This window comes from Miniopterus natalensis, chromosome 14, assembly GCF_054644295.1.
Source record: "Miniopterus natalensis isolate mMinNat1 chromosome 14, mMinNat1.hap1, whole genome shotgun sequence".
Classification (NCBI taxonomy): Eukaryota; Metazoa; Chordata; class Mammalia; order Chiroptera; family Miniopteridae; genus Miniopterus; species Miniopterus natalensis.
Window position 1 is genome coordinate 56,369,429 of NC_142094.1, and position 14,778 is coordinate 56,384,206.

At 56.5% G+C, this 14,778-nt stretch overlaps 1 protein-coding gene across 1 annotated transcript; it reads right to left on the bottom strand.

The window, feature by feature from the left end:
- Positions 1–2,341: 2,341 nt before the first annotated feature.
- FOXI2 (forkhead box I2) lies at positions 2,342–4,027 on the bottom strand. Its single transcript, XM_087824211.1, has 2 exons — positions 3,478–4,027; positions 2,342–2,784 (listed from the first exon to the last, which is right to left on the bottom strand). The coding sequence occupies exons 1-2, from the start codon at positions 4,025–4,027 to the stop codon at positions 2,342–2,344; spliced, it is 993 nt and encodes a 330-aa protein (XP_087680337.1).
- Between the last annotated feature and the right edge of the window lie 10,751 nt (positions 4,028–14,778).

Genomic DNA, 14,778 nt, shown 5'->3' on the forward strand with positions numbered 1-14,778 from the left:
GCGCCGCTGAAATGTTTATTCAGACTAAGCGCTGCTTATTCCAATGAAAAACCATCAGGTGCCCCTAATATCGTACCAGGGCACTTGCTTGTAAAGCCTTATGCTTATTTTAAAAATGCTTTGGCATTTTCTATAGCTTTGCTATTTCAAAGACAACAGGGGACCGAGAGGTGGAGAAGACAGGGCCTGGGCCCCACGGTGGGGCTCCGAGTCTCGGGGTTAGGATTCTCCTGGCCTGGGGCAGCCACAGCCTCGCCCTGGGCTGTTCGACAGGAGGTGGTTGGTCCTTCCTGTGCCCACCTGCAGCCTGCTTTTGAAACTAAGGTCAAGTTCACTAGTCCCCACCAGAAGAAAGTATTTAATTAGAAGCTGGTTATAACCTGCTTTGATCTGTTTATTATTTTGATTTGAGCAGAGTTTTTTCCTCTGGGAAGATATTTCTTTGGGACAATGAGAAGTGGCTTGGAAGGTGACTGTGCCAGGGTCCCCCCCGCCCCCCCCCCCGTGAAAATACATCCAGCCACACGGATGGTCATGGAGAGCAATGCGTTCCGAGTTCCAAATATCCTGCTCTGCTAGGATGATTTTAAACCAGTATTTCTCATAAAGATTTCATTTGATTACACCAGTACCTGTCAGCGGTATAAAGCTTGAATGGATGAACAATTTTTAAACCAAAAAAATTGATTTTTAGTCAAACAAATCAAAAGCTGGAAAACTTTTATGAAAAGTTTTTCTTTCTCAACTTCAACAGAAAATCCATTGTCGAAACAAAACAAAAAAAGAGAAATCACATTGGCACCAGATTTTGGCAATCACGCACTAGGATACAGAATGTTTGCGTACATGCTTGTTGGCCAGTTTCCTGAAGTTTCCATTCATTGTCAAGTTGTACATTGTATTTCCCCAATATTGTCAAACTAATTTCAAAAATTCCTTCTCTCCAAGTTTCCTGCAAACGCAGAGTGTAACCGGGGGATGTTGGAAATAGAGGTGGAATTTTCAGATTTTGAAACATCATGTCCATTCAAGTCCCATGCACTGGGGTTTATTTTTAGCATTTTAGTTTATAAAAATAGGCTCCAAATAAAATTCCTTTACTTACGAGGTAAGGATTTTCTTTTTGTTTTGTGGCTTTCTTTAATGATACTACGTTTGGGAAGTGTTTCCCCCAGTAAGATGTGGGGTTGGCCGGGCAGGAGATCAGCGACAGGCAGACAGCAGGGCGGGCGAGATGCTGAGCTGGCCACGTCTGGCTGCCCCAGGGATTCAGTGAACAGGACCTGGCCTAGTTCACCCAGTTCCTGATTGTTCTGTGCAGGCCTCAGAATCCCGTCAGTCTGTCTGTCTGTCCCTCTCTCTCTCTCTCTCTCTCTCACACACACACACCCCATTGCCCATCAGCTCAGGCCCCCTAAACCTGCTGCCTTCCTCCAAGCTCACGGTGTCCTCTCCCTGCTGCCTCCCAGAGAAGACCCCCCCCCTCCAGCACAGGGAAGGGCCAGAAACTCCAGGAGGGAACAAAATGACGGGGGAAGGGGGGAGCTCAGTTGCCAGAAACTGGGGGAGTACTGAGGTCAAAGTGTCACCTCCTAATGGCTCCAAAGACAACCTTCAGGGTAAATACAAACTGGGGAGGGAGGCCCTTAAATTCACACAGGAGACCCGGCTCAGCTCCATGGCAGGGGGCAGCTCCCCCCAAACTGGGAGATCAGGGGCCAGAGAGGAGAGAGGAACACAAGGTTGGCCTGGGGCCTACCTTCCCTGAGCATGTGTGTGCGGGTGGGCGGGGGGGCCCATCCTGGGACTCTGGGGAGCTGGGCACTGCTCCTGTGGTCCCCAGAGGAGCCTGGTGATAGGACAGAGTCAATGTGACCGTGAGATGGGGCAGAGTGACAGGGAAAGGAGCTGGAATCCCCAGGGGGCACCCTCCCAGCCTTTCTCCCTTCCACCTTGGGCAGCGCCAGCCATGAGAAAGCCCCTGTTAAACGGCCCAGGTCCCCTAACTGCACGCCCCCTGCGAGTGGAGGGGTGGCTCCAGGCTCCCCTCTGAAAAGCTGGGGTGAGACCAGCCTCTGCTCCCTTTGAGGCAGACCCCACCACGGCCCCAGAGAGGGGAGCGCGGTCGGAGGCCCAAGAACTGGAAAGGCTGCTGGAGCAGGGCCAGCGGAACTTGCCCATCTATGAGGCCACCGGGGCCAGGGGCAGGCGACAGGCCGGGGCACCGCCCAGCTCAGCTCCCACTGGGCCCTGCGGTCCCTCGGGGCCAGAACGCGGGGTTGTCACCAGGCGCGAACAGGCGCCTCTGGATGGGGCACTCGGGACAGTCCCCGGGCTCCCTTCAAACCTGGGTCCCTCCCCGGCTGCAGGCGAAGTGGCCGAGTCGGGGGCCGGCGGCCGCAGCCCCATGGCCCGCAGGGAAGCCTGGCGAGGGGCTGGGGGGCTGGGGGCCGTCAGCAGCCACCGTCGCCGGTCTCCTGAGAGAGAAGTCCCCAGCCAGGCCCCCGGGGAAGGTTCCCAGGCCGCCGGCCAGGGCTCCCATGGCCGAGGCGAAGCCGGAGAAGCAGGCGGCGGCCTCAGGCGCGGGTGGGGATGGGCAGGCCTGCGGGGCGGGGGACAGGGCGCCTGGGGAATCCAGCTCGGGCCCCTGGGCTCCTGGCCGGCCCCGCGCTCCGGGCTCCGCGGCCGCGCTCGCCTCCCGGTTCCCCTTTCTCTTCCTTCGGAAGTTCCCGTTGTCGAACATCTTCTCGCAGTTTGGGTCCAGGGTCCAGTAGTTGCCTTTGCCTGCGGGGAAGGAAGGGCCGGGCTCAGGAAATCCCGGGTGGGAACGTGGCTGGAGGCCAATTCTAGGGAGACCCCTCCATTCACCGCCGGCCCCACCGCGAGCCCCACTCCCCAGCCTTGGGTGGCGCTTTGTGCCCGAAGGAAAGGGCTCCGCAGCCAGGCTGGGGAGAATTTGGACTTTCCAGGAAAAGTGGGGAAGGGCGACCCCCAGGAAATCCTGAGACACACTCCCCCCGCCCCTAAATTCAAGGGCAGAGAGGAGAGCGCACCGGGCGCGGAGCTTCTGGACCCTGCCCGCGGGGCGCGGCTGACCGAGCCCAGGCGCCGGCCTCTCTGCGGGTCCCAGCGCTTCCCCAAGCAGCGCCTCCTTCGCCGACCAGCCCCTGGGGTCCTTTTACAGGAGGGGCCCCGAGAAGTAACTCCGAGGGGTTCCGGCGGCTCGCTCGCTCGGGAGGGAGCGCAGGTGCAGAGACGCACAGAGGAAGGGCCCCGAGGCCAGGGCCTGCGCGCTCCGGGGCCTTCTGCAAGCTTGTGCGCGGCCCCGCAGGTCTCTGCCCGCCCCACCACTCCCTGCCTCAGTATCCCCAGCCGTACCGCGAGGGCTGAGCGGTCCAAGGCCGGCCCCACCCCTGGGGGCCCGCAGCCCAGCTCCGGGAAGCGCGGAGTCCGGCCGGGCACCCGCGCCCCGGGTACCTGGGTCGTCCTCGCCGCGCGGCACCTTCCTGAAGCAGTCGTTGAGCGACAGGTTGTGGCGGATGGAGTTCTGCCAGCCGGCCTTGCTGCGCTTGTAGAAGGGGAAGTTGCCCGCCACGTACTGGTAGATCTGGCTGAGCGTCAGCCTCCGCCGCGGCGCGCTCTGGATGGCCATGGCGATGAGCGCCGAGTAGGAGTAGGGCGGCCGCACCAGCCTCAGCAGCTCCTGCTGGCCCGAGAGGCTCAGCCAGGCCAGGTCCGCGCCCGCCAGGCCGCCCGCGGGCCCCAGGAGCGCGCCGGGGGCCGCGTAGCCGGGGGGCGCATAGGGTGGCGAGGGCCCGGGGCCTGGCGCGTAGGGCGCGGGGCTGAGAGCCGGTGCGCCCAGCCACAGGCGCGGGCCGGGGCCCAGGTCTCCGCGCCCGCAGCCCGCGTGCTGCGAGGCCACGTGGGCCTGGCTGTGCGGGGCCGGGCAGATCCCCGAGCCGTCGCAGTAGGTGGACATGTCCAGCTGCGCCCGGGCCTGGCTGGGCGGCTCTGCCCCGAAGCTCATGGGCGCCCCATCCAGCGCGCCCGGGCGCTCTTTAAATGCAGTCGGGGTCCGGGCCCCAGGCGAGCGCCGGCGTGGAGCCGCCTCCCTCGGGGAGTTGCAGGGCGAGGGCCGTCCCGTCGGCGTCTCCGCCCCAGGTCAGCTCCCCGCCCCGCCCTGGTCCCCAAGGCTCCTGGTAACGCCCCACCCTGCGCCTCCTTCGAGGAGAGCCAAGTCCTTCTCGACTTTTGCCGCGGGCGCCCTGGTTCCCCAAGGATTCCCACCCATCCCGGCCTCTTCAGCCCCGCAGCCCCTGCTGCCCGGGACCCTGGGGCAGGTTCCACGTCTCCCGCAAGCCTCCGAGAACGCGGCGGGTCGCCCAGCCCAACAAGCCCGCCCCCCTTGCTCCCCTAGAGGGCCCCTGCCCCAGAGGAATCTCGCATCGCCCGGGAGGCCGGGTGCTGGGCAAGGTGTTCGCGACGATGTCCCCCCGTGTGGCGGGGCTGAGGCGCGTCGAGGATGCCAGGACCCAAGGCCAAGCCTGGCTGGACGGGACAGTGGTACTGGAGTTACATGGAGGCCCCGCGAGGAAAACGCAGGAAGGCGAAACCTGCCCTAGAAGGGTCCAGACGCTGGAAGCTGGGGACGCCCCTGCCCTCCCGACAAACCTTTGCTTCTCCGAAGCCCAGGTAGCCCTGGGCGCCTGGCTGGTGGGCACCAAGGCCTTGCGGGCCGAGCGCAGGGAGGGGGCTGGCAACACCCCCGAAGCTCTTCCAGAGACAGGTCTGCAGTGCCCGGTAGACAACATCCGCGAGCCCTGGTTCTCCCCGCTCCCCCAACGCCTGTGGCACCCCGGCAGCTTCTCCATGACCCGGAACCCCGACCCTTGGCTCCCCACGTTGCCCTGCTCCCCGCTTCCTTGCTGTAGGCTCCTGGCAGACAGTCCGGACCAGACCGATGCGCTGTGGGCCTCCTGGCTCCCAGCGCCGACCCCCTGCCCTTGTAGGGAGAAGGGAAACTCACCAGATGATCCCTCAAGGTCACGATGAGACCCTCCCCATCGCTAGAAAATTCATTGCCTGGATGTTGGTGCCTGTCTTGGTGTCGCTCAGGGGCCCTCCTCAATATTTCTTGGGACTGTGGATTCTCAAAGAGAATAAATTTAAACTCACTTTAAAAACCCCAAAGTTCCAACCCTCCTGCACCCCTCCCCTCTACTCTTGTTGTCGGGAGGAGAGGCAGGGGGCTGGGGCTAAGGACTGGAGGGAGCCTTGGGCTCGGGAATTAAGGGGCCTCGGGCTCTCAGATTGTAATGTCCAGTGTTATGTAAAACAGCCAGCTTGTGGAACAATTTAACAAAAGGCTGACGGGAGAGTCCCACTATCTCCACAAAGGCCTCTGCTCATGGAAGTAACAGAGCTTTAGGGAGTGGGGGCTCCGGCAGGGCAGAGACCAGGGAGGCGGCCTGTGCACCAGTCCTAGGACATCCCTCCTACAGCCGGCCTGCACCCCTTTCCCTCCCCCCCAAAGATTTCTGATTGTTGTCAAAGGAGCACACATTTCCCGATTCCAGTGCCTTGCAGAAGCCCCCTCCCCTAAGGCCATCACTGTGGGGACAGTTTGGGGGGGTCTGGATTCCAGTGCCTTGCAGAAGCCCCCTCCCCTAAGGCCATCACTGTAGGGACAGTTTTGGGGGGGTCTGGATTCCAGTGCCTTGCAGAAGCCCCCTCCCCTAAGGCCATCACTGTAGGGACAGTTTTGGGGGAGGATGGGACTGTTCAGGATGAGAAACTCCCTGTGTTTTCCCCTCCCCCCTCCCCCTCCCTCCCTCCCTCCCTCCTTCCTTTCTTCCTCCCTTCCTTCCTCTGTGTCCTCTCTGCATTTTCTCTCAAAAACAGCAGCCAGAACCAGCTGCCCCTCAGCTTAGTGATTTTCAATATGTCCTCACAATTTCAAACACATGGTGTCTCTGTAGGAGGGACAAGACTTTCGGTAACTGCATCCAGGGTGCCTCCCGGCAGCAGATGTGGCCACCGGGCTGACTCAGGTGTGCTCATCACGGGGCAAGCTGGGTATCAGCGTGTGTGTGTGTGCGTGCGTGTGTGCATGTGTGTGCATGTGCGCGTGTATCTGTGTGCGTGTGCATGCGTGAACGGGGCATCCTCCCCCTGTCTGCAGAAACGTACTTGGTCCGCTGACGGGGAAGCAGCCCCCACCTGACATTCTGGGCTGACTGCTGCTGCGCTGGAGCCTCAGGGAAGCCACCCAGCTCATGAGGATGGAGCCGCAGGGAAGCCACCCAGCTCATGAGGATGGAGCCGCAGGGAAGCCACCCAGCTCATGAGGATGGAGCCTCACGAAGCCACCCAGCTCATGAGGATGGAGCCTCACGAAGCCACCCAGCTCATGAGGATGGAGCCTCACGAAGCCACCCAGCTCATGAGGATGGAGCCGCAGGGAAGCCACCCAGCTCATGAGGATGGAGCCGCAGGGAAGCCACCCAGCTCATGAGGATGGAGCCTCACGAAGCCACCCAGCTCATGAGGATGGAGCCGCAGGGAAGCCACCCAGCTCATGAGGATGGAGCCGCAGGGAAGCCACCCAGCTCATGAGGATGGAGCCTCACGAAGCCACCCAGCTCATGAGGATGGAGCCTCACGAAGCCACCCAGCTCATGAGGATGGAGCCTCACGAAGCCACCCAGCTCATGAGGATGGAGCCTCACGAAGCCACACAGCTCATGAGGATGGAGCCTCAGGGAAGCCACCCCGCTCATGAGGATGGAGCCTCACGAAGCCACACAGCTCATGAGGATGGAGCCTCACGAAGCCACCCAGCTCATGAGGATGGAGCCTCAGGGAAGCCACCCCGCTCATGAGGATGGAGCCGCAGGGAAGCCACCCAGCTCAGGAGGATGGAGCCTCAGGGAAGCCACACAGCTCATGAGGATGGAGCCTCACGAAGCCACCCAGCTCATGAGGATGGAGCCTCAGGGAAGCCACCCCGCTCATGAGGATGGAGCCGCAGGGAAGCCACCCAGCTCAGGAGGATGGAGCCTCAGGGAAGCCACCCAGCTCATGGGGATGGAGCCTCAGGGAAGCCACCCAGCTCTGCCTCCACCCAATGCTGCTGGTAGCAGGAGTGAAAATGGGAAATGTGGCCAGGCGGGCGGGCGCCTGCCTGCAGGGCTGCATCCACAAGGACCAGCTTTTGTTCCATCCACTGATGTGCGGCTGCTGGGAGGTACCTGGGAGACCCCTGCTGCTCTCTGGGGGTCCCTGTCCAAGGCTTTGAACATAGAAGACACTGATCTTGAAGTGACTCAGTGATTTGGGACAAAGAGTGAACTTCACAGTTAACTGCGCTGCTGTGGTAATAAAATCAGAGATGTTGAATTTTAAAGAACAGCTTGGGTCACCTCTTGCCATGTACAGGGTTAAAAAAAGATGAAGTTCCTTCCAAATCCCCTTTAATTTTAATAGCCTTTCCTCCTGTTAACACCGTAACACTTGGGAGGTTCGGGACCTCTAAGGAAACCAGATCAGCCTTGGTGTAATCGCCCTCAGTTTTCCTTTATAAAAACCGTTGCCACCGGTGCGCGCAGGAATGTCCACGTTTCAACCACCCGAGCCCAAGGCCCTCTCCCATCGCTCCTGCAATAGCTCCCTTACCTTTCAACAGACTGGGCTCGAGAAATGCATATCAGTAGATGGGGGAGGTCACCGTGGGGAGGATGTTTTCACACCTGAGTCAGTCCTGATGGAACTCTGATGAGAATTTTTCCAAGAGAGAAAACTCTTATCATGAGAAAACAAAACCAAAGTAACATCAAGGCACGGAGACTGCCCAGAACGTTTTTAGCTGGCGAATGCAGAAGGCACGAGCTTTAGCTACAGGTGGGCCTGGATTCAAATTCTAGCTCTAGTCCCAAGCTGCTGGATGGGTAGGGAGGCTGCCGAACCCCCCAAGATCTCAGTTTCTCCCCTGCAAAGGGGAGCTGACGGTGTCCATCTCACAGACCGTCACGAAGGCCACCTGGGAAAATGCACGCGAAGCGCTCAAGAGCGCCTATTACTGGAGGGTGTCGTTAGTAACTCAGCTGTACAATGATGCTTTTCCTTGGTGTGTACATTTAATAAATAGATGTGATGAAACTTACGAAGGGTTCCTTGGATGTTAGATGCAACCGCTGGGATCACCTGAGGACGCTCTGAGTGTCACGGTAACGTGTGTTTTCTTGCGCCTTCAGGGAAGGCAGACACTGTCAGAGCCTTTGTGCGGCAATGCTGACAGCAGCGGTCGGCTTTGGCAACGAGCAACCGCGTGGGACCGGCCAGCCCGCAGGGTCAGACGGGGGCCGGTTTGAACCCTAGCCCTGCCAGCTACAACTGTGTGACCCTGGATGGGTTGGCTTGAGCCCCAGGGCCCTCATCTCAAAGGCAGTGACAGTAACCGCCTCCCCTCCCCACTGGGGGGACGTGAAACATTGCGCATAAAGCGCTTTGCACGTTTCCTGGCACAGTACACGCCAGCGAGTGTTATTATGGTAACAGATAAAGGTACAGTTATTTTCCCTTGACTGTCTCTTTTTATTTTTCAGAAGAAGTGTTACTGTAGCGAATAAACAGAGGCCTTCAGTGAGCTGGGGTGAATGACGCTGTCCCTCTAGGGTCCTGAGAGGGGTCTGGGCATTGACCACCCGCTTTCTAGCTCTGGCCCTTAATCATGTGGCTGTGACGCCACCTAGTGGGAAACGGTAGTTTATTTCCTCAAGTAAGAAAAACTCCCGTATTTATGATACATAAAGGGTAAGTTAAGTTTTATTCCTTCCCCACTAAGAAGGTAATGAAATAGACAAGAGGAGAAACATATTCAGAATCCATAGCCATCAATAAAGATATTTTTGAATAAAAAAAATTCTTTTTAAAGATACGTTTCCTTTACAAGCGAAACATTTGTTACAGAGAAGGTGTGGGGAAATACTGGATGGGGACCGGGGGTCGGATTGCTCTCTTATTTGGGTTTTCAAACCCTCCCTCTATCTCCAGTTCCCTCCCTCATCCTCGGAAGTTGGTACTACCAGTTTCTAAGACGTATTAGCTTGCTCCCCGCATGTTGAACCTAACGTTTGCTTAGGATCAGCAACGTTTACTGATTACCATAAAATTAAAAGCCCTTTAAGCATCCGGGGCGCCGTTCTCGGCGTTTCCTGCGTGCCCACCCCTGCCCACCGCCACCCCTGCGTCCCGCTGACGGAGGCGCCAGAGCCGCGAGGAGTTGCAGCCTTTGCAGGCGATGGCTGCAGGCGGGGCCCTGACCCACTCCTGGCGACAGCTGGCCTGAGCATCACGCCGGGACCTCCCGGGGTGGGGACTCAAAGATTGTTTTTGCCACATTAAGAAACAGGAGAGTAACCTCCTGTGGGAACCCCAAAGGGTATTGAGCTGAGTGTCCGTAACCTCCTGGGAGAGGGAGGTTAATTCCCAGGCCCTGGTGTGTCACCGAGGAAATGAGTAGAAGGGGAGTCCCTCTCCTGCTTCGGGGAGCAGTTCTTGTCCGACTCCCTCCGGGCACAGCAGGGGTGCAGGTGAGAGGAGGCCAAGTTTCCAGGACGCCTTGAGGCCACCTCCCAAGCACTTACCTGCCCCGTTGGACACTGTCAGAGTCATTACACACTGGTCCCCAGTGGGGACCCCCAGCCTCAAAGGCGAGCCAGCCCAGGTAACTCGATCCCGAGGGCACCTTAATTGACGGTGCCGGGGACGGAGCGTGGAGGCTGGAACACGATGCTCACTGAGAACCACTCCGCAGGCGAGCCGGCGCCCCAGGTGGCGGGACTCCTCCCTTCAACGATTAATCACTCGAGGGGGCAAATAACCCGACATCAAGTCCAAGCCAGACGGATACAGAAAGTCTTTCAAGAAGCTACCGGGGGTCTGGAATCTGCCTGGAAGGGATCAGGGTTTTATTTTCCAAGTACCCGCCTTGAAGAGCAGGGCTGATCGAGTTACTAATGACCGAGGACGGTTCCAGGCAGAGCAGACACAGCCGCCTTTGAACCCTGCAGCGCTAACCTCCCTCGTGTGCTCCACAGGCATTTCGCCAGGAGCTGCAGCCGGGGGCCTCCCAACAGACCCCCCGCTTCCGAGGGCGGCAGGGACAATGCTTAGTCAGTCGTGTCATCGCTAAAAGAGAAAGGTCACAGGCCTAGTCTCGGCTCCCACCAGCGGGTGTGCCTTGCTCGGCGCCTCACAAAACCGCCGCTTTCTGGAAAAAGCGAACGGCCGTGTGCCATGTGTCCTGCACAGCAACTGACTACACAGCCGTCGGAGGCCAGGCGGACGCCTCTGGTTCTGATTTTACCGGGGGCGGAACTGAAAAGCACACGCGTCGCCAGGCTTTGTGGCAGCCCTGGAGCTCTGGGCAGTGTCCACCGCTTCCAGAGGGACCGGTCCTTCCTGCCCCCCTCAGCTCCGTGTAATCAGAGGTGGGAATTAAAATATGCAGCCACATTTTAATGTCACGGCATGTCACTGGGGGAGCGGCTCCCTTGGTCTGCTCAGGCTAAGCAGACTCGAAGCAGGCCCAGTGGGTTGCTAATGGTCCCATCTCCATCCCTTGGCTTCCAGGAAATGCTGGCAGGCTTCATTTGCCACGCCCGCCCCCTCGCTCCTCCCACCCACTCCACAGGCTGGCCTGTCCCCTGAAAATCCCCCATTAGCACTCACTTCTGTCCCCGCGGGAATTCTCTGGAGATCGGCTGGAGCTCGCCAGGCGCAGGCCGAGCCGCCCACACGGAGCTGAGCAGATGCCTCAGAGGCGGCGGGCCCAGGGGGCTGCTCCGTGGCGGCCCCAAGTCCCAGGGCAGAGCAGTGGCACTGTCCCCCTGCGAGCTGTAAGAGCAGGGGAGGCGAAGGAGGGCGCGGCGGGTGGGCACCGGGGAGGCGCCTTCACCCCCCAGGGGGAGCCTTAGCCCTCCTGGCTGGGCCTAGAGATGAGGACATCTCGTTTCCGCGGCCCGGGCCCTGCAACACCGGTCGCCCTGCTCCGCGCCAGCTCTTTGCAGCTTATGAACGACGCGCCCAAGGTGGGACCCGGTGCGCAGCGGAGACCCTGACTCGGAGGGAATTCGGGGGGAGGGGTCTCGCCTTAAAAGCCAGAGGCTGAGAGAACCCAGGCAGCTGACGGCGTTGCCTTGTGTGGGGATTTCTCCCCGAGTCCCCTGCACGATTTCCAGTAGCCCTGGATTTGCGCTCTTGCTGCCCAGCCCGAGTGGCCACGCCGTTCGGGGTGGTCCTAGGATGGCCCCCTCCACTCCCGCCACCCGACTCCACGATGGGGTCACTTCTGGCGGCGGGCGGGCCTCTCTTCCTCCGTCAGCTGACACTCGCTGTCTCCGTCTCTCTTCCCCTCCTCCCTCCTGCCGCCCGAGTGGTGACACACACGAAGCTGTCCTCATGCCGGGCCTGCGATGGGACATCCTCGGTCCAGCCCACAGCCCGGGCCTGCGATGGGACATCCTCGGTCCAGCCCACAGCCAGGGCCTGCGATGGGACATCCTCGGTCCAGCCCACAGCCCAGGCCTGCGATGGGACATCCTTGGTCTAGCCCACAGCCAGGGCCTGCGATGGGACATCCTCGGTCCAGCCCACAGTCCAATCAGCGGTTTCATGTCCTGCTCGCTCGGCAGGCAACTCTCAGCCTCTGCGACTTCATATTTGTCAGGTGAGCAGGCTGTCGCTGCCACCTGCCACCTTTCGGGGACGCCGAATGCTTTCTGTGAGGAGCAGATAAACAAACGCCTGCCCGGACAATCGCCCAGGTTACTATTTATGTGGACTGGGGTCTGTGCTTCCAGACAAGGACCAAGGGAGTTCTCTACAGACGCCAGTATTTCAAAGGTGGGAAGTCAATGATGGGAGCCCTCGTCCGGGCAAGCTTTCTTGAAAAGGAAAGGAACCCAACCTAAGCGTCACCAACCGCCATCTGGTATTTTCTGTGCCTTTGAATTCTATTTTGGCAGCATTAGCATGTTGATAAAATTACGGGGAGGGGTATTTGTAAAAGCTAGGTAACATACCTTTTAGTGAAAAATAAAATGAAGTGCCCTTTTAAAACAATAGTCGATACACATAAAAACCTGTGGGCACCTATTTATAAACATGCATGCATAGAAACACATACATACTCACAGACATGCATTTGCATAGACATACATGTATATGTGCGCAGATAGTGCTAAGAAAAGTTATGTCAATTGCTTGGCATTTCGGTCTCTTGCTGTGATGGGGTCTCAGCCGTCTGTCCCCTTTGCAGGAGTGGATTGGTTTCCTAACACACTCCCAGGGGTTCATTACATTTTATTTGCTGGTATTGAAACCCTGGCTTATTTTCTCTTGGGGCTGAGTTGGAATATAAATTAAAACTACTAAACACCAACAGGAAAAATGGCTCTCATCCCTCCCAGTTTTCAATACGTAATTTTATTCTACTCTGCTGGACTGATCTCTCATTGCTTTCAACGTTCACGTTCTCACCCATCCTAACAAGAAGCAGATTTCATTTCAAAATGAAATTTCTGTGAATGTTCGTAACTAATTGAGCTGCGTCCTCCGGGTCCCTCGGCCGTCCCTCACATCTGCGTAAATGCCAGCAAGTAAACAAGCCCCTCCTGTGGGGATGAAACAGGCTCCTAGGTGCGTCCAGAGCTCAGTGCTGTTTCTGAGTCTGAAATCACTTAAAAATGCTCTTTACTTCGTGAGTCTCATTTCTGGCCCCTTTGGTGTGATCGGTAGGCTTGGGGGGCGTGCGTCACATTCCTCTACTTAGTGAGTGAATTTGTAATTGTACCATTAAATTAACTTCAACTGAATCTTAATGTTCAATTAAAATCATTCCGTAGTCCACAGACCTTTTTATTGTATGACATCAGAATTACTTCAGTTATACTGAAAATGCGGACTTGGGAAATGCAGAGGACGTTATTTATGGGAGAGGACCGTCGCCTCGATACCCTGAAACAGTGTTCTCTGCCTGGGAGCGTCACCATGGTCACGGGGCCGGGCGCGCGGAGCGGAACACGCGGACCCCGCGGCGCGGGCGAGGACGGGCACAGCCTGAGTTGCCCCCCGGACTCTGACAGCAGGGAGCCGGCGAATGCTGAGACCAGGTCCCCTTACCGTCCATAACTAAAGAAATGGAGGAAAAAGCTCCCAGAAGGGGACTGTTAAAGAATAACGCCTTTAAGCCATTGCTCCTGAGACTAATCCTGAGACGCTCACACGCTAATGAGGCCTCGGGACGTCACGGTCGCGGCGCCGAGAGGAGGCGGGGGGCCCGGCGGAGCAGGGCAGCCGGTCAGCAGGAGGGTCAGACTCGAAAGGCGATTCACACTATAACGTGCGTGAGCCCGTCAGATACATGGGAAACGAAGGACTGTTTATTAAAAAGTATCGCTAAACTATAGGCTGGCCCTTAGAAAGAAAGTAAGGGGGGGGAGATTTCTGTGTACTTTTTATATTATAATCAATTCTAAACAGATTGAGTAGAGCATAAATAAAACGAAATAAAATAAAGCTATAAAAGACCAAAACGAAAACCCTACACATGAAATTGTTTATCGCCTTGAAACTTGGAGAACCTTTTTAATAAAAGCAGGACAGGAAAATCAAAAGCCTTGGAAGAAAATTGCAAAGTTTTATTACTTATGAAATTAAATTTTCAGTAGGATTAAAATATATTAAGTAAAGTCAAAAGAGAAATGACAAACTAGAAACAAATACAGCTGCTCCTTGCCTGAAGATGGGGTTACGCCAAGATAAACCCATTGCAAGTTGAAAATATCGTGTTATCAGGAATGCATTTAAGACACCTCAGCTACCGAGCCTCACACCCCGCGCACCTTAACGGTGCCCCGAACCCCGACGCCAGCCTACGGTCCCGCAAACCCCCAACACAAAGCCTATTTATAATAAAGTGCTGGACGCCTCCTGTAATTTATTATGTGTATTGCTTTCAAAAAATAATAAGTTGAACGTCAGGGACCGTCTGTATTTGTAACCCATATGGCAAATTAAGGGCTCATTTCATTAATTTACCAAAAAAAAAGTAAATAAATAAGGGAAAATAGAGAACTCAATAGAAAATCACGCAAAGGGAGTAAACATGGAGCTCATGACAAAGCACATTTACTGACTAATTAAGTTAAGAAAATCTTATGCATAATTAAACAAACACAGATAGACATAAAGACTTATTTTAAAATCTACCTGCTTGTTGAAAATTTGACAGCACCCAACTCTAGCCTAAGTGTGAAACTTGAAACCTTAGTATATTGGCCAGAATATAAATTAGGCCAATAATTTTTAGAGGGTTGTGTTCTAATACTTAAAAAATTTAAAAAAATAAAATAAAATGAACCAAGAGTCCTGCTTTTGATAATGACAGGGTAGCTTGTTTCAGATTAATCCACAAATAACAATTAAAAAAATGTTTTCTAAACCACCAGTTAAATAGACTAGAAAATGGCCATAAGAAGACAGAAAGTGCGGAAGGGTGAACACTGCGATCAAAGCGAGCACTGAGTAAGATTTTCAGCTCTTGCTGGGGTCACCCCCAGTCTTCACAGGGTGGGGTATTTAGAGATGAGACCGAAACCCACAGACTGGCTGCCTGGAGCAGTCAAAGGAGTGGAAAAAGGGCAAACCCTGAACCAGAAGGCGCTGCGGAGGGGGACGGCCAGGGTCCAACACGATCCCCACGCAACTCGGCTGACA